At 46.6% G+C, this 22194-nt stretch overlaps 1 protein-coding gene across 7 annotated transcripts in view; it reads right to left on the reverse strand.

Annotated features, from left to right (window-relative positions):
• Positions 1-22194, reverse strand: part of LOC147905695 (uncharacterized) — a 122489-nt gene that overhangs the window by 37281 nt on the left and 63014 nt on the right. For 3 of the 7 annotated variants that reach the window (XM_087381275.1, XM_087381246.1, XM_087381285.1), the window contains 4 exons: positions 20471-20554; positions 20197-20272; positions 19963-20035; positions 19749-19822 (listed from right to left, as the gene is read on the reverse strand). In XM_087381275.1, the coding sequence (XP_087237401.1) occupies positions 19749-19822; positions 19963-20035; positions 20197-20272; positions 20471-20554 (307 nt within the window). Of the gene's footprint in view, positions 1-19061; positions 19258-19748; positions 19823-19962; positions 20036-20196; positions 20273-20470; positions 20555-22194 lie in introns of all 7 variants that reach the window. The other 4 variants (XR_015541743.1, XR_015541744.1, XR_015541745.1 and 1 more) reach the window with 3 other exon arrangements.

Here is a 22194-nt window from a genome sequence, read left to right on the forward strand (position 1 = left end):
TTCATAATCAGATCGTCGTAAAGACCCTGGTCTTCCTCAGCAGGGTAGTCCAAATCCTTATCTCCCATGGCAAATTCAGGATTTACAGAATCAGCCATGTCTGAAATCTGATCTGAAAAGAGTATAAAACTGAGAGAAATAACTGGGGGAATCGAAGCTGGAAGGAGAGTGGAGCAGAAAAAAACCGTCCCAAGAGGATGTGACGGAAGAAGATGCTGGAAACTAACCATCAGTGGGCGTAGATGATCCCGGAGTCTCTTCTTGCTGGTTTCGCTGCAGGCTGCAGTGTACGGAAGTCTACAGCAGACCGTACTGTACAGAAATCCTCCCGCTGGCTGTACGGATTCTGACGCAGTCTGTACGGATGCTTGTCGCAGGTTGTACGGATGCTGACGCAGGCTGTATGGTAGCCTGTCGCAGGCTGTACCGAATCTGACGCAGGCTGTACGGTAGCCTATCGCAGGCTATGGCCGTTCCTAGCTGGCGCAATCCAGTAGATGTGCAAGGAGGTCTTCTTGCGCTCACTAGCTGAGGCTATGGCTGAGCTTGGGACCCTGCCAGACTATATAGGAGGTGGTGCAGCTAATCTAGGAAGCTATGCTTCCCAGAAGAGCTCACCCTCCCAAACTTGGAGGGTGGTGCTTTTTCAAAAAAAGCAACACCTCCAACAGAGTGGCCGCACCCTGCTCCAGCCCCTGGCGCACCTCCCTGCCTGGCCAAAATCCCTTCCAGCCATGGCGCACCTCTCAGCCACTTGCACCAGCGTCACCTACCTCTATGCAGCCCTGACCAGCAAACGAAAACTCCTCGCCTGCCACTCAGCTCTTCTCACACCTCTCCTACCTTCATCTCCTCTCTCTCCTAGCTACGCCTCAACCCTCTCTCACTTATCCCTTCAGCAATTCCGAAATCAAGACTCTCCTTCTCCTACCTTTACCCTACATCCTGACCACATCCGATAACCCATGAACCAACAAGATCTTGTAGCAGCAAATTTCGAAATTAGGGCATACCTAGAGGAAGAAATCATCCAAAATTTTCACATAAGAAGTTCCTACCTCAGGAGTTGGCTCTGATACCAACTGACACGTCCCAGCACTCCTGAAACCTCTGATCTGCAAGCAAACACAAGATCATACACACAACGTGAGGAACTGAGTAGGCTGCTCACCACCCCTCACCACCCAACCATGACATCTATGGGATATGATCCCAAATCAAGAGATGTCCCCTCCGAGCCACGAGCTGAGCTACTGGCACGAACTCCCAACCAGATCCAAACCAGCCTGGTGTCCCATACCACCAAGTGGTGCTGTGAAGGCTGGGATCCGCTACTGGGCCTTGGGCTACGCTAAGATGCAGGCACGCGTCCGCGACTCAATCCAGAATCAGATCTAGCACCTGGGAACGAAACTTGCTCCCATCGACTTGCTGAGAACTGAACCCCCTGGGCCCCTTTTATAGACTCGGGCCCCAAGCGCCAAAAATAGCGAAGACCTATGACTCGTTCGTACCCTTGCCACTCGACCCGAGAATCAAGCCTGCCTAGCTCTAAGCCTCCCCAGGCTACCTGAGCTAGTCTTGTGTACCTAGTACACGTCAGATACCAACCCGTGCACATGCCCAGTACACGTCAGATACCAACCCGTACACATGACAGATACTGACTTGGCCAATCCCTAAGAGTCTGACCGCTTTGCGATCATTCTTGGGATTTGTCCAATTTTATCAAAGGCATATCAAAGGATATTCCGAAATAGTATCGCCATTCACTGATCTGACCTCAGATAAAGTACCTTTTATATGGGGGCAGAATCAACAAGAAAGTTTTAACACCATAAAAAGCTGTGGTCACAGGACCGGTGTTAGAAATAGTTGATCCCCAGAAACCGTTGTTCCTGGAAACCGATGCAAGTGGCATTGCGGTAGGAGCAGTTCTCCTCCAAGAGGGAAGGCCAGTAGCCTTTGAAAGCAAGAAGCTTTCTCCCTCTCAAAGAAATTGGCCAACTCATGAATTAGAGTTGTATGCTGTTGTCCATGCTTTGAAAACATGGCGACATTATTTGTATGGATCAGAGTTTTATGTGGATGTTGATCATGATACTCTGAAACATTTTTGTAAACAACCTGACTTGAGAGGCCGCCAAGCTAGGTAGGCAGAACTCATACAGGAGTTTAATTTGACGATTCGGTACCGAAGAGGGAAGGATAATAAAGTTGCTGATGCGTTGTCACGCATAATGCATAACATGAGTTTCACGGTGTTAGAGAGTGCTCTAATGGCCGAGATAAGAGAAACTCAAAAGGTGGACGAGTTTGTCCAGAGCCTTTGGCCTAAGGCTCATGTATTGAAACTCGGGGAAAAGGATGACCTGGCATCCAGAAAAGGCCAAACTTATGCAAGATATGCCGTAAGGGATGGTGTGCTGAAAAGAAATGGCAAGGTAGTAGTACCTAGTCAGAATGATCTCAGGCAGAGAGTCATTCGACAGTGCCATGATAGCCCATGTGCGGGACATCCAGGACTCGAGAAGACATATGATCTCATGAAGAGAGATTTCTTTTGGCCAAAGATGAAAAAGCATATTCATGAATATGTGACACATTGTTTTTCGTGTCACGTAAGTAAGGCAAAGCGGGTGAAGCCACCCAAACTCTTACAACCCTTGGAGGTACCACTAAGTAAGTGGAAGAGCATTTCCATGGACTTTATTGTAGGGCTGCCTACGACACAAGGTAGATATGATTCTATCCTTGTGGTGGTTGATAGTCTTACCAAGATGGCTCACTTCATTCCAACTAGAGAGTCTGTTAGTGCCCCGCAAGTGGTGGATTTGTTTATTAGACATATATTTCGTCTACATGGATTACCCAGATCCATAGTGTCAGACAGAGATGTCAATTTTACCTGTCATTTTTGGACCGTGGTATTTGAGACACTAAGGACTAAGTTGGGAATGAATAGTGGGGATCATTCAGAAATGGATGGTCAGACAGAAAGAATCAACCAAATTTTAGAGGATATGCTTAGAGCATATGTGTCATTGAGGCAACATACATGGGACAAGTGGTTGCCATTCTTAGAGTTTTCCTACAATGATAGAAAACATTCCTCTACAGGGTTCAGTCCGTTTGAGTTGAACTATGGTTATAGGCCTGCGAATCCAACTATAGTTGGAATACCTCACAAAGTGCCTAGTGCCGCGAACTTTGTGGTTCAAATGCGGGAGATGCTAGCACTTGCGAGAGCTAACATCCGCCAAGCAATGGATAGAGCTAAGGTGTATGCGGATGAAAACCGATCCGCTAGAGAATTTAAGGAAGGAGAAAAAGTTTTTCTCAGAGTTCCTTCGCACTCTAAGTCTTTGACTGCAGGAAAGTGTGCTAAGTTATCACCTCGATATTGTGGGCCATGGTTAATTCTAAAAAGAATAGGCAAGGTAGCCTATAAATTAGAGTTACCACCGCGGTGTAAGGTGCACCCAGTGTTTCATGTTTCTCGTTTGAAGAAATTTTTGCATACTGGTGACTCACAAATCTAAGGTGTGGTTTTGTTTCAAAAGATAGAGGATAATGCAAGACGCAAGCCAACAAGAATCCTGAACCGAGGAACAATGTAAGTGCGCAATCGGAAGATACCCATAGTGTTGGTTGCATGGCATGGTCTACCTCTATCGGAAGCTACCTGGGAATCCGTATACCAGTTACGGAGAGTGTTCCCAGATTTCATCATCGAGGACGCTGATGCTTGAAGAGGGAAGGAATGTTATGCTCTAGCCGAGATAGCATGACCTCGGAAAGATCGGTGGGCATTTTCTCTTAGATGACCGACTTTTGTAATAGTTTATGTGCGTAAATAAAATGGTTAAGGGAAGTAACTGCCAAGGTCCTAGGTGAGGGTGTATTGGCATCGACTAGGTGGTTCTGAGTGCTCAGGCCTAGGTGCACCTAAATGTGTAATAATGCCAAGGGGCAAATGTTTTAATTGTGCCCCAAGAGAGGGGTAAATGGTGTACCAAGCTAAAGGTCTAAAATAATGACATGTGGCAGGGGGGAACTATCTAGGGAATTGTGGGCTTGTGGATAGGCATGAAGGAAATAAAAGTTACGTATCTTTTGTGTGCATGCAATCTATAAGAGAGGCTGGGAGGAAAACTTATGATGCCAACACCTGTGACTATGTATTGCCCGTAATTCGACGGAACAGTGAGAATAGAAAAGTGAGCGTATCAATGTGCATGTGAGGCATCTGCTGGCTCATGGGATTCAATTGCATGTGAGGCATTTACTGTTAATCCTGCTTTCTTCTCCGAAGCAATGCACTTCCTACATTCTGAAATTTCATGCCTTGACTTGCGACAATAGTTGCATCTTTTCTTCTTTGACTTATCTGCTGTATTTTGAGATACATTGGAGGAAATGCCACTGTTGGGCGCATATTTAGGCTTGCCCATAGGCTTGGAAGCCTTGCCTTTTCCTTTCTGCTGATGAAGTAAATGCATGATCAGGAATAGTAGCTTGCCTATTAGCACGACTTTGCTCTTCCTGCAAAAGCAAAGTGACTAGCTGATCAGAGTAGTGGTCTGGATTACCCATGGCCACTAGTCGAAGGGTTGTAGCAAACCCTTGATATGTACCTAGCAGCCCATTCAATGTGGTACTGACAAGCTGAGAATTTGTCACCACCTCATCAACAAATGGCAAGTTGTTCCATGAGGTCCTTGACCTTGGTCAAGTATGCATCCATAGAGTCACCTTCATTCATGCTGACTTCCTGCAATTGCCTTCTTAAATATGCAACACGTGACTCATTGTGAATCTGATAAAGAGAAGCCAATTTATCCCAAGCATCCTTTGCTGTCCTGCATGACCGGATGTGTGGAATGATTCTCTTGCATGATAAAGCAATACAGGAATGTGCATTTTCATCTCTTGCATCCCATCTTGTTTGTTTCTGAGTTGGAGGAGCAGCAACAGCGGTGCTAGAGGATAAAGCATCAGGAGGAGTCCCCTCTGCAAAGGGACCAGCATTAGGGGCAGCCACTGCAGTATTGGCTGGCCTCAAATCAATCCCAGAAACAATCTTCCAAAAATGTCTTGCAACAAGAATATATTCATGAGATAAGACCACATCGGATAGTTGGTGCCATCCAACTTATCATCTTCACGAAGAACGCCGAATAAATCATGATTGTTGCCAGCCATTGCAAATAGGACAAGTCAAAAATGCACTGACAAAGTGACCCAAAAGATAGCCTCAAGGCTTGCCACTGCAAAAAAATAGGACTTGCTGTCCAAATCTGGAAAAGCCCCAAATTAAGTTGTAATTTGCAAATGTGATCAAATGGCCTGCAATTTCTTGCCAAATTCATTGCAAATTTGAAAGTATCCTGCAATCTTCTTGCAATAGACCCAAAAGCCCCAATTTGTAGAGCAAAGCTGAGCCAAAAATAGGGCAAATTCAGGAAAAACCCCAAATTGTCTGCAAATCTGCAATCTACCTGCAAAATCGTAGCCCAAATGCAAAAGCCCCAAATGTCACCAAAAATTGCAGATCTACTGCAATGTCTGCTCCCAAAATCGAAGCCAAACAATGGCTAAATGCACAGCTGAGTCTGTAAATGAATCCTACCAATAGATGACGGACACGAGACACCTTCAGCCTGCAAAAGAATCTACAAGTATAAAACAGTACGAAATCCGTACAATATACGAATGACTGTACGGAATGTATGGACATCGAAATGCGGGCATGTACGGGCAGTACGAACTAACGTGCAGTATGAAAATCCGTACGATGGTACAGACTGACGTGCAATACGAAAAATTGAAATCCATACAACTGTATGGACGAACTGACGCATTGTACGAAATCCATACGGTTGTACGGACTGTACGGACAGCAGGTCGCATCGGAGCTATGCGGACGTCCGGGAGCAAAAGCTTGACAATGGAGCAAAAATGTGGAAGTTAGAGCTGGAAGCAAAAAGCTGGGAGTAGGGAGCAGGTTTGGAAGGAAGTGCTCTGATACCACTGTAGGCTCACGGAAGCAAAAGGATGCAAAAGAGTGGAGCAAGAAGTGGAAGCCGTCAAATCAACTAGAATGAAAATGAAAGAGAACCCTAGGACCTAGTGTCCTAGTGGTACCACTAGTACTAGGTGTCATAAGACACTAAAAGGAGTGGGTGACCTAAGTGCCAATAATTAAAGCTACATGGCACATACCAGGGCCTAGAGGGCATCAATACGACCGGGAGAAGATGGCCTACCCCAACCCCAAGACTGACTTGTTTTTCAGTTTGAATCTGATACTGGATAGATTGATCTAACCCACTATGCATGCAATTGCAGTTGACTATTTCTATACTATGATTATGACTTTGTTAGCATAGATTAGTACTCAACAAGGGTCCTAGCGTGCCCTTTGCTTCAGCCAACTCAGGCTTGTATGAGTTCGGTTTTCTATGTACTTTGTCCCATAGGCCCGCGAGGCCTCCCGTGGACGTTAATATATCTTTCTTTCTTTCTCTCTCTCATCTCATCAGAGAGCCCTAGGTTACCTGGATATACAGAACCTGAGCATGTACTAGGAGTGCTAGCTCTGAGCACCTATCTCTGTTATTTTGCTTTTGCTACTCTAGTATTTGGACACTTGATTCACTAGTTTAGCATTTTAGCACTTCAGCTTTCAGCAAGGGTCTTAGTGAACCCTTTGCTTCAGCCCTCTATGGCTTGTATGAGTTACTTTTTGGCTTGTACCTTGTCTCATAGGCCCGCGAGGCCTCTTACAACGCTAGTACATCTCTCTCTCTCTCTCTCTCTCTCTCTCTCTCTGTGCCCAACCTAGCCGCCTAGCCTCTCCCCTCCGCTCAGCCCTCACACACCTTGCCACCCAACCTCTCCACTCCTCTTAGCTTTCACCTGCTTTCAACCGCCCGACCCGCTCCACTCAGCCCTCACACGCACCACTCAACTCGCCACTTGCTCCGCCTAGCCGCATAGCCTCTCCGCCTACCTACTTCCCTGCCCTTGTCTAACCTCTCACTTCTTACCTAGCCTAGCAACGAACTAACCTCGAATTGGGCTAAGACCCCTGGCCCAGTTCGAGGGTTCGTTAGCTTGGGGTCCTGCACATATGGCCGGCATGGAGAGGTCTAGCCTCTCCTCGAAATCAAAATCCTCCCCCCTCTCTACACCACTGACTTCAACCAATCGAGTATAGTACTCCACAATTGTAGCTAAGACGCCTTCCCCGTAGGCACATACATACTATAAAGGAGGTTTAAATTGGCCTATCATTGGTCACCATGACAAATCTTTTACTTACAACAAGAGATTCATGACTTAAAGATGCAATTGGCAGCCGTGACAACTAAACTTCAGTTTTTGAAGGACCTAGCAAGCAAGGCAATCATGTATTTATTTATGAAGGCATGTAAGGCTTCCTACCCACTCCTCAACTAATCTCCACAGTTAAAGACTTCATTCACTTCGAAGTACAAACAATCAAGAAGGAGGTAAGTGTGGAAGTTGAGACAAAGGCAAAGGCAAGTAAAACTGACATTCAAGAAGAGATTAAGGAGCCTGAAGCCAAATGTGAAGCCAAACCCACTCCTCAACTAATCTCCATTTAAAGACTTCATTCACTCTGAAGTACAAACAGTCAAGAAGGAGGTAAGTGTGGAAGTTGAGACAAAGGCAAAGGCAAGTAAAACTGACATTCAAGAAGAGATTAAGGAGCATGAAGCCAAATGTGAAAACTCACTGAAGATTCGGATAGGATGACTTCCTGAAAACTGGTACAAGGATGAGGACTCTTTTAGTGAAACTTTAGCACAGGTCAAAGCAGACATGCCCAACATTGAATGAAAGGATGATGATGAAGATGATGACGATGAGGTAGCAACTAATATCAAACATTCCAAGGGACATGCCGTCATCACTTTCAAGTCATGTAAACTACAAACCAAGGTTCTTCGCCAATCACATAAGCTGAAAGGAACAAAGGTATGGATAGCTGAGGAGCTCACACGAACTCAACTGAAGAATAAAGCGACTGAATTAGCGAAGGTTAAAGCTGCAAGGAAGGATGGAAAATGGGCAGTATACTGTGAAGGCATGGCAATTATCAAAGAATTCAAATCCAAACCAAAAGACTCAGTCTCAAATTGATGTATGGCCGATTGTATGTTTTTATGCTTTATTAGATGTAGCTACTCTAAATAAATAGAGATGTTTTTGCACTCTATGGGAGCTGCCATGTGCCCTCCCTAAACTGATGTATTAGTTGGTTCTGTGCTGTCCCATAGACCTGTTGGTCTTCCATGGACGTTAATAGAATCTCTCTCTCTCTCTCTCTCTCGCAGCCCCTCACCCCCCCCTCGCAGCTCCCCTCTCCCCCTCGCAGCTCCCCTCGCAGCCCCTCGCAGCTCACCCCTCCCCCCCCGCAGCCCCCCTAGCAGCTCACCCCCCCCTCGCAGACCCTCACCCCCCCCTCGCAGCTCACCCCTCCCCCCTCGCAGCCCCTCGCACCCTCGCAGCCCCCCCTCGTAGCCCCTCCCCCCCCTCACAGCTCCTCCCCCCCCCCCCCTCGCAGCTCCCACCTCTCCCCTCGCAGCCCCCCCCCCCCCCCCTCGCAGCCCCCCCCCCCCCCCCCCCCTCGCAGCCCCTCCCCCCTTCCCCCCCCGCAGCTCCCCCCCCCTCCCCCCTTCCCCCCCCGCAGCTCCCCCCTACCCCCCTCCCAGCCCCTCGCCCCTCGCAGCTCCTCCCCCTCGCAGCGGCTCACCCCGCTCACACCCTCCCCCTCGCAGCTCAGCCGCTCAGGCCCCCCACCCCGCTCACCCGCTCATCGCGCATTGGCAGCGCTCGCCATCTCCCGCTTTTCAATGCCGCCGGTTTCCCGTTTCCCGTAATTAAACATGGCCGACATCGTCGAGCATGTTACAGAAGGAGCAACAGCAGCAACATCAATGGCCTCCATGACCGACATGCTGCACTATAGTAGAAGAGGACTTGCATCCTCTTCAAAGGACAGAGCAATACCCGCACTTGCCGCACTCCCATTCGCAGGTACACCGGTTTCAGCTCCACTATCTCATCTTCCGCCCAGCGCAGTGCCCGCACTTGCCGCACTCCCAGTCACAGGTACACCGGTTTCAGCCCCATTATCTCATCTTCCACCCATAGCCACCTTGTACCCGCAGTTTTTTTCACCCCTCCCCTCTCAGGTCCCTTCTTCTCCTACCCCTTCTCCAACTTTAGCCTTCCCCTCCTCTCCATCCTCGGTACCCGCTTTCTCTCCCCCTCTCCAGCCTTCTCCCCATCCCCGCTACACACCTTACCGGTTTCCCCCCTTTCTCCCTCTCTTTCTCCTTCCATGCCTTGCACTGTTTGTCCTTGCCAGCACATCCTACCAGAGCTTCAGCACTTTCAGACCCACCTCCGAGATGCCCTTCAGATGCTTCACAGGAAGGACGAGACCATTACTCTACTTACAGCTCAGGTTGCATCTCTTACTGATCGAGTGACACAGCAGGACCGGGAGATCTTGTCTATTAGAACAGATCTTCAGGTCTTACAGGCGACTCATAGGACTCTTGCTGGAGAGATTCATGGACACACAGAGCGAGTGCAACAGATCGAGACTCGCGTTCAGCACATAGACACATCTCCCACTACAGCAGTAGCAGCGGTTGAGGAGCGTTTGACCTCCCTTCAGACAGAGGTCCAGAGAGCCACAGAGTGGGTGGATGTCGTCCGCCGTCAGCCATCACAGCCTCAGAGATCGACTGTATCAGCTACATTGGCCGAGTCACAGCAGAGGGCCACAAAGGCCCTCAACATTCGCATTCGTGGTATCTTGCCCTCGGAGACAGAGTCCACGATGACACAAGCTGTGACCTTTGTCTCTCAGACATTGGGAGTACAGGATCATGGCATAGTAGGAGCATATAGAGTCGGGAGAGATCGTACTAGAGAGCAGCCCCTCATTATCAGATTCAGAGATGCCCAGGCACGTCTAGCTGCCCTCAGGAGGAGAGGGACACTCAGAGACCACCCACAGATTTCCATGGACGAGGATCTGACTCAGATACAGGTTGAGGAGCGCAAGGCGCTCATGCCTCAGAGAGACGCAGCCCGAGCTCAGGGCAAGTGGGCAATGATCAGGGATGGCAGACTCATCACAGGCACCTTGAGGCGTGCTCCCACAGTGCCTAGGGATGACAGACCAGCAGATATGGCCCCACCTCCACCTCCTGCTCCGACCGCCTGACGGGACAGGGCTCATGGGACACACCACCTGTCAGATAGTCTACGCATCGCTGTATGGAACTGCAATGGTTCTTTTACAGCACAGCCAGGCAATCTACGGGGGGCTTTCTTTGGGAGAGATATCATCTTTTTCACAGAGACACACGAGAGTCCAGAGAGACCTTTGCCACGAGTGACAGGATATACATGGAGATCTGCCTTCAGACAGCACACTCGAACATTTGGAGTGAGAGGATCTGGAGGAGTGGCCATTTTGTACAGAGAGCATCTCGATCGGATCATCACAGTGGAGAGAGCGGATTCACATGCCCGATTCTTGTGGGTACGCATCCACCGCAGAGCCCCTCAGCGAGATCTCTTTATTGCAGTTTGCTACTTCCCCCCGGCGCAGTCGTTTTATTCCTCCACTGGACCAGGCCAGTCCATATTTGAGGATCTCTCAGCGGACATTGCAGATTTTTCACATCGCGGAGAAGTCATCCTCTTAGGAGACTTCAACGCGAGGACCTCAAACAGACAGGCCCTCACTTATGACTTCATGGAGGATCCGGTCATACTTTCGGCATCTCACAATGATAGCCTCTGTCGGACTTCATCAGACTGCACAGTACAGCCCACAGATCAGGGACGTCAGTTACTGGAGCTCCTCACCTCGCACAGTATGGTCATTTATAACGGCTTGTCCAGGTGGCCACAGTCTTCCATGCCTACATTCTCTTCTACTTCTGGGCGTGGCACTAGCGTGATCGACTACATCATAGGTCCCCCGACTCTAGTCCCTTCCATCCATAGCCTTACTGTTAGCCCCTTCATGCCCTCTGCCGACCATGCACTCATCCACTTTACTTTGACTCATGTCTCCCATGACCCACCCCCCCTCGTCATCACGACCGCCAATCCTATTATGAGGTTCATTTCGACCACCAGTTCGATGATGTATATAGCCAGAACCTCAGCCGCCTACTCCGTCCTCATCTATTAGATGCTCTACCATCCACGCAGGACCGGTGGGAACTTGTACATTCTTCACTCGTTTCTGCCGCCCACATGTCCTTCCCTGCCACGTGTCATTCGTCTAGTCCCCCACCGGTTAGTCTTGTTCCTTGCAACGGTTGGTATGACGAGGAGTGTAAGGAACTCCGCAGGAAACTTCACCTTGAGACCAAGGAGAAGTCTCCCCTCCTTACCGAAACCAAGAGAGACTACAAGTGGTTGGTTAGGCGCAAGAAACGCCAATTTCTAGCCCAGAATGAGGAGGAGCTGAGAAGCTTGCTTTTCAGCTGTGACTCCAAGGAATTCTGGAGAAAATTCCTCCGCTCGAAGTCTCAGAGCCCCCTTACAGATCCACGTGTCTGGTCTGCATATACTTCAGCTCTATACGATGTTCCAGATCAGCCAGCCATCGATTTATTCCATTCCCCTAGGCCAGCTTCATCTATTCTTTTCACACAAGAGAGTGTCCGTGCAGCAGTCCACCGATTGAAGAACGGGAGAGCTAAGGATCATGATGGATTGCAAGCGGAGTATGTAATCCATGGGATTGATGCCTTAGATTTTGTTCTTTCCCGTCTCTTCAATGAGTCTGTTTGTACAGGCCTACCACAGTCCTGGTTAGGCAATACCATAGTACCTATCCACAAGTCGGGGGACCCTATGGAGCCGTCGAATTACAAGACCATCATGATCGGCCATGTTATGGCCAAGATCTTTGCATCAGTTTTGGAAAGCCGTATAAATGACCATGCCGAGACGACAGGACTCAGAGCCAGAGGGCAGGCTGGATTTCGTAGGGATCATTCGACACTTGACCACATCCTCACACTTAGGGCACTGGTGGAGGAGGCGAAGTCACGAAGGCAACGGCTTTATTGTTGCTTCGTGGACTTCAGGAAGGCATTTGACACAGTTCCGCGATTCAGATTGTTTCAGAGGATTCGCCAGATGGGCTTTAGTGGAGAGATACAGTGGGCTATCATGGCTTTGTATGAGAGGGTCACTGGTCGGGCTCGGACACGTGAGGGGCTCTCAGAGGAGGTATGCAGCACGATTGGGGTGAAGCAGGGCTGCCCGCTCTCTCCTACTCTCTTTGGATTATATATTGATGAGCTAGAGATGTTTGTACAGATGACAGGCGGTGTGGGCTCTACTCTCTTAGGATCCTCCATTCCTATCCTCCTGTATGCGGACGATGTGGTTCTCATTTCCTCTACTGCTCAGGGCCTCCAGGCACATATTGAGGCACTCCACAGGTTTTGCTAGGACAGGGGGTTGACCGTAAACCTTGGCAAGACCAAGGTTATGGTTTTCAACACCTCTGATCGTATTTACAGCACGGATGAGTTTTGCTTCACTTATGACGGACAGCCCATTGAGCTTGTTAGAGAGTACACTTATTTGGGGGCAGTTTTCAGGGGACCGGTCTTCACCATGACATATGCAGCACGAGATAGGATTAGTAAAGGGTATGCTTAGTTGGCTCATCTTGAGCGTCAGTGTTTTCAGTCCCACTTTCAGCATCCCGATACGAAATCCTTGCTTTTTGATACAGTGGTGAGACCAGCTGCGATGTATGCAGCTCCTTTCTGGGCAGGAGACCTCGGCGCTGCAGATTGGAGACGAGTAGAGAGGTTACAGATCATCATGCTCTCTCGGCTCATTAGGGCCAAGGCTACAGTTCCGCACGAGATCATGCTAGCAGAGTTTGGAGCTACTCCCCTTGCATTGGATGCAGCGTTTCAGTCGGTCATGTATATGCACAGGGTCAGGGAGTTTGGAGACTCAGCAGCAGGCAGAGCTCGGTTGCCATGGTTAGCACTTGCATCTTCTATGGAGTTGGCACGATCAGGGACCCGATACTGCTGGTACTTCAGACCTACTAGGTGGCTCACATCCCTTGGTCTAGACATGGATAGACTGCCTCCGTTCCGATACAGCATAGATGCCCCTCATCTCGAGTTGACTCGCCACGAGCTTAGCCAGGTCACGAGAGCAGACTTGCTGCAGCTTCATACGTATCGCACTTGGATTTATCCCACGCAGCTTCCAGTGAAGATGGCCACATATCGTGACCACTTCCTTCGGATCTCAGAGGATGGATTTGTCATCCCACCAGGCTATACAGGTACCCACATGTCCCACTCACTGAGGATTGCCCTCGGCCAGCTTAGAGTCTCTTCGCATCAGCTCGAGATAGAGGCTGGTAGGATGCGACGCATGGAGGATGGACGGCGACCAGGCCGAGAGACCAGGATCTGCCCTTGTTGCACCATGGGAGAGGTGGAGTCAGAGGAGCACTTCATTTGCAGATGCCCGCTATATTATGAGATCAGAGGTAGATTCCACTGTCTCTTCACGGATGGCTTTGGACCTCTCTCACGAGTGATGGACTATGAGGATCAGCATTGCCTAGCCCTTTATGTCAGGGAGGCCACTATGCTTCGGCGAGACTACCTCAGAGAGCACAGACCGGAGCGTGATAGAGCCCAGCCTCATAGAGCTCAGGCACACGCCATACCAGAGGACAGAGACCAGGAGGAGCACGAGGACGGCAGAGCCCACACAGGACACATTCCTCCACCATGTGGATGTACATATGAGATGGTTTGTAGACGCCGCAGGATTTTGTTACATAGGGGACGTACTCGCCGCTTCATCTCCAAACGATCCAGGATGATGGCAGCATTTCGGAGGAGACTTACTCATGGAGATCTCGCCCCACCAGCCGCTCACCTCACCTTTGCCCAGATTTGTACTCTCATAGCAGGAGGCAGAGTCGATGGACAGGATTTCCAGTATTATTTTGGTTCTCAGACTCCGTGACACCTGGACTTGTATCTTTGCATTGGCATATTGTGCTCATCCCCCCCATTTTGCACCCGGGGGCGGTTTCCTTGCATCTAGTTTACTCTGTATTTAGGCTCAGATTTGACATTATGTACTTTCACTTGCATTATATTGCGTAGCACTTAGATGATATTCGACGATGCCTCTTCTTTGGGGCACGTTGATTTTGTGCTATCTTGTATGCAGAGTTCTTGATGTCCCATGGGCCCATTTTGGCCTCTAGTGGACAATAATACACTTTCTTTCTTTCTTTCTTTCTCTCTCTCTCTCTCTCTCTCTCTCTCCCTCCCCCCCCCCCCCCAGTACAGCTTGGATGCCCAGCCCCCTTGCTCCCACGAAATGAGATCAACAGTATCGTATGGTTGGATCTATTCCAACTCGGGGAACAAGGAATTCCCCACCGAGATTCAAACCACTTTCTAAGAGTATCAAAGGGTAGTGGCCAAATGCCAGTTTCGTCACATTAGTTGAAAATCAAGGCAGGGAGAGCTGCAGGCACACACCTAGGAAGCAATGGATCTGCAAATTACTCACACTAAAGGAGATGGAGACAAAGGAGCATTTCCTATGCACGTGCCCAATCTTTTATCAAATCTGCAGACGATACCATTGTCTCTTTGAAGAGGGGCATGGTTTTGGATCACTCTCTCGGCTCCATGACCAGGTCTATGTTGGCCTCTATCTGATTGAAATGCGGCAACACAAAGATACCCTACCTGGATTAGATCGAGCAACAGGAGGAACTGTGCCGAGCACGACATGTCATAGAATTCAACGCATTTGGGTCAGCCCCAGGATATAGCGGAGTAGAGGAGGAGCTAGCTGACATGAGGGCAGAGTGGGTCACCAGGAAGAGACAACGCGGAGCTGCCAAAGACACGGAGACTACATACGATACAAAGGCTGATGAGAGCACGCACGATGAAGGTCTGGGCTATCTCAACTCTCTCAGAGGGAACTGTCAAAGCCGATATGTCACCCTTGATAGTTGATAGTCTTCGGGTTATATATCAGTTTTTCAGTTTTTCAGTTTAGTAGTGTTAGCACCTAGCAAGGGCCTTAGTGCGCCCTTTGCTCCAGTATTCACCAAGGACCATGGTCAGAGACTATCACCAAAGAGCAATTATAGATAAGATCCACCAATCTTTTCAAAAATTATGGCAAAGTAGATAGCAAGAAACTATAAGTTTACAACTACTAACCCTTAGCATTCCATAATAAAAATTATCCAATAGAACCCTCTAGCCCTTGAGTAATATGTTCGTGATAGTTCGTTGTAGTTTGTTCTTTACACATACTTGCGTATGTTTACTCGTTATTTGAGACGCTAGTCTCCCCGGCAACGATAGGCTTGTATGAGATCATCCTTTTGGTGTACTTTGTACGTCATCCCATAGGCCCGCGAGATCTTCTGTGGACGTTAATACATCTCTCTCTCTCTCTCTCTCTCTATATATATATATATATATATATCTATATCTATATCTATATATCTATATATATATATATATATATATATATATATCAGTGGATACGCTATTGTATGAGACAACTTTTACCACATCCTGAAATCATTGTCTGCTCCCTCATGCAGCAAAATTGTACAAATACTATGGACACATCACCCAAGTCACGAAGGCTAGGAGACAACTCTTGCAGCAACCACTAGATAACATACATTACAATGAACAACCACTAGGGCAGGTCTCACATCACTTAACACATTTGCTCTTTTTGTGGTTTTTCGTCCCATAAGTAGAAATCAGCCTCCAATGAATGTTAGTAAAATGATCATCACCATCATCATCACTCTCTCTCTCTAAACGATGAAGGCAGCTTTCCTGCCAAGAGTGGATCAACATGCTTTGCAACCACCAAGATACTTGATAGGATCCTAGCAAGGCTCACACAAACCTTAACTTCCTCTTGACAAGCTTGTAATCATGCAGATGCAAACACAAACACAAGGTTACCTCCCTCTTGACAAGGTTGTAATCATGCGTCTGCAGACACACGCACAAACACAAGGTTACTCTATTTCAGTTGGACCTTTTAGAGGTGCGCTACATATCAATATTTGTTTTGAGAGCCGGCTTTGTTCCCCAGGGATCACAAGATGTAGCCATCTTTTGCTTTCATGTGTTTTTTCCAACATTCCACCCCTTCCCCCCTCCCCCCCCCCTCTCTTTCTCTCTCTCTGTCTCTCTCTATCTACCGCTCAGCCTCCCCGTCTGCTAGCTCTCTACCGCCGCCTGCCTGCTAGCCGCTACTTGCTAGCCTCTCCACCTGCTAGCCTCTCCATCCACTAGCCCCCCTCTGCCTACTAGGCCCTCCACCGCTGCCTGCTAGCCGTACCTCCTGCTATATAGCTCGCAATATAAGGGGGGGGTTTCATCAGCTAACCCAGCCTCAGGCTGAGCTGAGCCCCTAGCTCAGTCTGAGGTGTTAGCTCCAATAAAGGGCCGTTGATTGCGCCGGTCGTTTTCAATATGGAGTTCCCAAAAACGAAGCTTTTCCCATCAACTCCAGCCACCAAGAAACCATCCTACGCCGCCATGGCATCGACGCCTTCCCCCTATGCTCTGACTTATCACAGATTTCAAAGTAAGCTTGATCCACACGAACGGATTTACTTCCTACAGCAAGAACTCAGAGATGCAAAGCTCAACATTGCTTCTCGCATTGCTTCTCTGGAGAAGATAGTTTCAGAAATGAAGAATGAAGGCGGACAAGAGGTAATACAAGAAGTCCTACAGCAATGCAACACCGCGGCTCCAACACCACAGCTCATAGTCAAGGTCCAAGAAATGGTCAACACTCAGCTCAAATCCATGGGACAGGAAATTACAGCAGCAATACACAACAAGATCGACAAATGTGATTATACTGAGGTAAGGGAGCAGCAAACCATAGTAACTAACAAGAAGATTTACGCATTGGAGGATTGCAAGACAGCTACCTTAGCTATTTTGGAATGGAAGAGGAAGAGGAACACATTGATGAGAGCGAGATCATTCAACTCAAGAAGGCAGTACCACAAGTCGATTGGATGAGAATGACATAAGGTTCATCACCCGAAAGGGTAACCAGGCACAAATTTACTTCAAAGATAAAGGCTTGAGGGTCAAGATCCTTAGACAAACCAACAAGCTGAAAGGTACTAGGATTTGGATATCTGAAGAGCTCACTATGACCCAACTCAAATGAACTCATCAAAGTGAAATAAGCAAGAAAGGAAGGTAAATGGGCGGTCTACTAAGATGGGCAAGCACTGATAAGAGATTTCAAACCTAAACCCAAGGACTCTCAGTCTTAAACTCATGTTATTCAGATCACTCTTACATAATACCTGAATGTAGTTATGTTATGCTATTCTAATAATCTGGGGCTGAGTTGTTGTACTCCCCCACAGACTCTCAGTCTCTAACTCATGCTGTAGTATTTGGTTTGTGTATTTTGTCCCATAGACCCGCAAGGTCTTCCGAGGACATTAATCTCTCTCTCTCTCTCTCTCTCCCTCTCTCTCTCTCTCTCTCTCTCTCTCTCTCTCTCTCTCTCTCAGCTACGGATCGAGGCACAGGAGCTGCATACCCAGAGAGTAGAGGATCTGCACACTTTGCCCGATGGAGGAGATCGAGACAGAGGAGCACTATGTGTCTACCCATGGCTTTGGTCCACTTACGCAGCTAATGCATTTTCCTGATCAAGTTTGTGTTGGGCTCACAACTAGAGACTACTAAAACTGTCCCGAACAACAGACCCGGTTACTCAAACATGCTGCTTTGCTCAGAACAGAGATATGAATGGATGAGCAGATAGATCTTGAAAAGACGAAGATTTTGATCTAAGTTTCATGTAAATCGAATTGATCTAAGTTTCATGTAAATCAACGTTCGGAGCAAAACATTATGACCATTTTATGAAAGATTGTCAAAACTATCCAGCTGCAGTTTTGGAAAGGGGCAACGATTTCCTTCAGTAGAGAAGTAGCTTCCAAAATACATGGCGAATTGAGCAAGGAAGTAGAGAATACCATCACAATAGATCTGAAGATAACTCACTCATGCCAACATACTAAGCTTTGAAGCAAGGAGAAAGTAGATGGGAGAAGAATGAGGAAAAGTAAGCATAAACTTTATTCAAGATATCCAAAGCGAAGAGAGGGGTACAAAGGGAGAGCCTAATGGTCTAGGGAGAGGGGAAAGGAAGGAAAATATAGATACAAGTGATGGCATAGCTACCAAGAGAGAAATGAGATACTGGAGAGGGAGGAGAGAGGCCTATTTTATAGAGAAATTCTCACCCTTCTTCACCTTGTTACATTTCCATCTAGTAGATTCCTTCACCACTTGGTGACATAAGGACATCGATCACCATCAAATATGTGATGGCATAGCTACAAAGAGAAGAATGAGATATAGGAGAGGGAGGAGAGAGGCCTCTTTTATAGAGAAATTCTCACCCTCCTTCACCTTGTTATATTTCCAGCTAGTAGATTCCTTCACTCTTTGGTGACATAAGGACATGGGTCACCATCAAATGTCCTTTTGGGCACATTTTGAAAAGTGTCCCATCACAAAATCCTCATGACTCTTTGAAATTTGAGAAAGTCAAGTGTCTTCCCCCTTAGAGCCCATAGGGACCGTCTCTTTTCCACATATCAACATCCTCCATGTTCCACATAAAGATTCTAAAAGGATTCCTCTTGACTCTACACTCCTTCTCACTCCTCCACATGACCTCCATGTGCTTGGTATGTGCTCTCCATATTATTTTAGTGCATTATGGAGTCCATATAGTCATTTGGCCCACTCAAAATACATGACTCATCTCTATTTTCTCAATAACATCCAATAATATTTCACTCCAAACACTCTATTTCCATACCAAGGTATTTATAATTCATATACATGGTATTTACAAATATTCACTCCAATCATACTTACATTCCACACTATTATTACATGAGTAGTCATCATCAGACGATCGCCAAGCCATAATGGAGACTAGCTGTCGCCGTCGCCGCCAAAGCTGTCTCTCGTCACCAACTTCTTCATCACGCTACTTGGTTCTCATGTCTTATGTTGCATCATCTTGTCAGCCCCACAAGCTTATTCCACAAGTATTGTTGTTGCGAAGCCTCTTAGATATGTACAAAACCAAAATTAGAAAAATATTAATTTTTTGTGTCACAGTACGCCACCAAGTACTATGTGTCACATCTTCTAATCATTAAAATGGTTTGACTATTATGGAGGGGGTCAACAATAGCGGAGTATCAAATTTTGCTACTTAAAGCATCCTGAATGAGTAATGACCATTTTGATCAAAGATATAGGCTCTTCAATAACAAATCTGCTGACATCTAGCTAAGCACTGCCATTTTCAGCCTCACCTACAGATGGCCCCTTCTTCCACCTTATCAGACCAGAGAAGGGAAGCTCCTGTGGAACTTGTCACTTAACCATTTCATTTTGTAGCTTGTATATTGAGCCTAAAATGTAACATTTCATGTTCCTTTTCTTTCTTGAATTTCAGTATGTAAATCAAAAGAAAAAGATCTATATTTCACAGATGTCTAATCAAAGTTTTCCTTCAAAAAGATGAATTCCAACACAACCACAATTCCTTACTAAGAGCAGCTTCAAATATCTGAGGATCAGGCTTTTCATGACCAACTTCGCATGACACGATAACAGAATGGAACCTGAAGGCAATAACCAATAGACAAGGGTCATCGGTTCACACTCTTTGACAACAAACACAACACACCTGAAGTGAAAATAAATCTACTTTATGTAAGTTTCTTAGTAGGAGGAAAATTTGCAAGCAGCAAGCCACCCATACAAATTGGCAATGTTTAATTCTTGTAAGAGTGGGCGCAACCGAGAGTCGAAGTTTGAAACAACTCCAAGTTTCACTGAAGGCATATAAATTAAATGTCCATCAGTGACTTGAAACCTCATTCAAGAATAATAAATAAGATATATAGGACTAATGTGAAACAAATATGGACGTGTTCTAGCAGTTGGACTTTGGCACATCCACATTGATGACCACAGCACGTAAATATCATCATACCTCCTGAATTCTTTAAGCGATTTAAAGTACTCGCAGCACCGGCTGGTAGTTTCCAAGCTGCTGCCCTTGAAAAATGCTGAGAGAAGGCAGTCACAAGATATTACAAAAGTGCAATGCTAAAGTGTATAGAAGGAAGGGAAGGGACTTGGACTGTTGAATAAAATTGTTCACCCCTTTCTGTAGGAAGATGATAGCAGCAGGCAGGTCTTATGAACAGAAAACTAGTTAACGAATTCTCGTGAAAATTGATAGTTGACAGCATGTAGAGGGGTACATAATAAAGTTCCTCAAAAAACTTCTCATCTTTGCAGCCAGTCGCCAGTGCCACAGCATATCTCCAGAATGGTTTGCCATCACCCTGGAATAATTTTGGAGTACAAAGTCATTCAAAATTTGTTTCTCTTGGTTAGTTTTTGCTAAGATGAAGTGTTTAATTTGAGGAAGGTAAGATAGATTGCCAACAATGTTCTTCAGACATTCAAAACTTTTAATAACTTATGTCTATTGTATTTTGTGACTAAAATCAAAAGAATATCGCCCTTAAAGACTTTAAAATACATTTGCAATGCAAATTCAGCAGTCTACTGAAAACAGCCTCAATTCATGATATTCATGCAAAGTAAAGACTGCAAGGGCTGTATTTGGCCTCATCCCACCAAAACCCATGAGTGGGTGTTATGAACCAATTGCGCCAAACACAATCGATATGCACATAATTGAATGCTGCATTCAGAAATTGCAAATCACAAAAAGAGTTGTATGTCATCCAATGGGAAAACAGCACCCTCATGCACTTTTTATAGGGTATGATGACAATATATAGGCCCTTCCCCTTCACAACATCTGGTTCTCAATTCAAAGTCCACAAGGTTTTCAGGCCATTGGATTCTCTACTCTTTAAGATCATGTTACAAACATACTATAATGTCCTATGATGTAAAGACATTTGTGTGAGACTAGAATATATCCAATCGTACAAATTTAGATTTTTTGTTGTTCTAAAGTCCAAAAATCTAGAAGAGAAAACAAAAGAGAAGAAAAAAGAGGAAACACGATTTTTTGAAAAACAAAAGGAAGACATACTTAACAAGCAAAGCAACACTTATGTCGTCATCAGTGCCCGAGCATAAGCAGCTATACTGGGTTTCTAAAGACCTGCGGAGTCTCTTGGGCAAACCCAATGCTTACTAAAATACATCAAATAAACAAAAGAGAAAGATAACATTTAAATATAGAAGAAAGGAATGTTGAAATTATCGCCAAAATTCATGGCATTGACCAACGTTTGACCAATAAGTGGGTTAGGGGCACTTTTCCCTCATTAGAGGTTTTTCCCCTAACCATAGTGAGGACCCCTGACTACAATTAGTAGTTAGGATAAGGTTTTGTCACTAAAACAAAACCTTATGCTTGTATCTTGTTTCCTATCTCTTTTAGTACACTTGTGTGGTTTGCTCTCTCTTGTTCTTTGCTCTTGCTCTCATTCTCTCCTTCATTTTGGTATCAGAGCAAGACAAGCTCCGCGATCAACTCCTCCTGCTCCGACCAGCTCCTTCTGCCGTACAACAACCCTCTGCTGTACAGCTTTGTCTTGCCATACAGGCTCGTCCGTATGGTACATGTCTGTACACACTCAACGCCGTACTGCCGTATAGATTCTGTATGCTCCAGCATAAGTACCTGCATGTGCGACAATACTTCGTCCGTACATACCGCCGTACACGCAACCAAGCTTCCCTACCAGTGCACGTGCACTACCCGTCCGTACAATGAATCTGTAGGCACCGTACCAGTCCGTATGCTGATAGTTCTTCCATACGTTGCCTGATCGTACATCTGACCGTCAGTACAGTTACAGCACGTGATTGCACCGTACAGTGCACGGTGTCCGTACACATCTTCGTAAAACAGTCCGTACATTTTGTATAACTTGAACGGGACTGCTGCTTCATTTGCAGGAGGTGTGGTGAAGAAGGCTTTCTGTGCAGGTTCTTTTCT

Source organism: Dipteris shenzhenensis, chromosome 1, assembly GCF_047967505.1.
Source record: "Dipteris shenzhenensis isolate YYH24624 ecotype China chromosome 1, Dip_SZ_1.0, whole genome shotgun sequence".
Classification (NCBI taxonomy): domain Eukaryota; kingdom Viridiplantae; phylum Streptophyta; class Polypodiopsida; order Gleicheniales; family Dipteridaceae; genus Dipteris; species Dipteris shenzhenensis.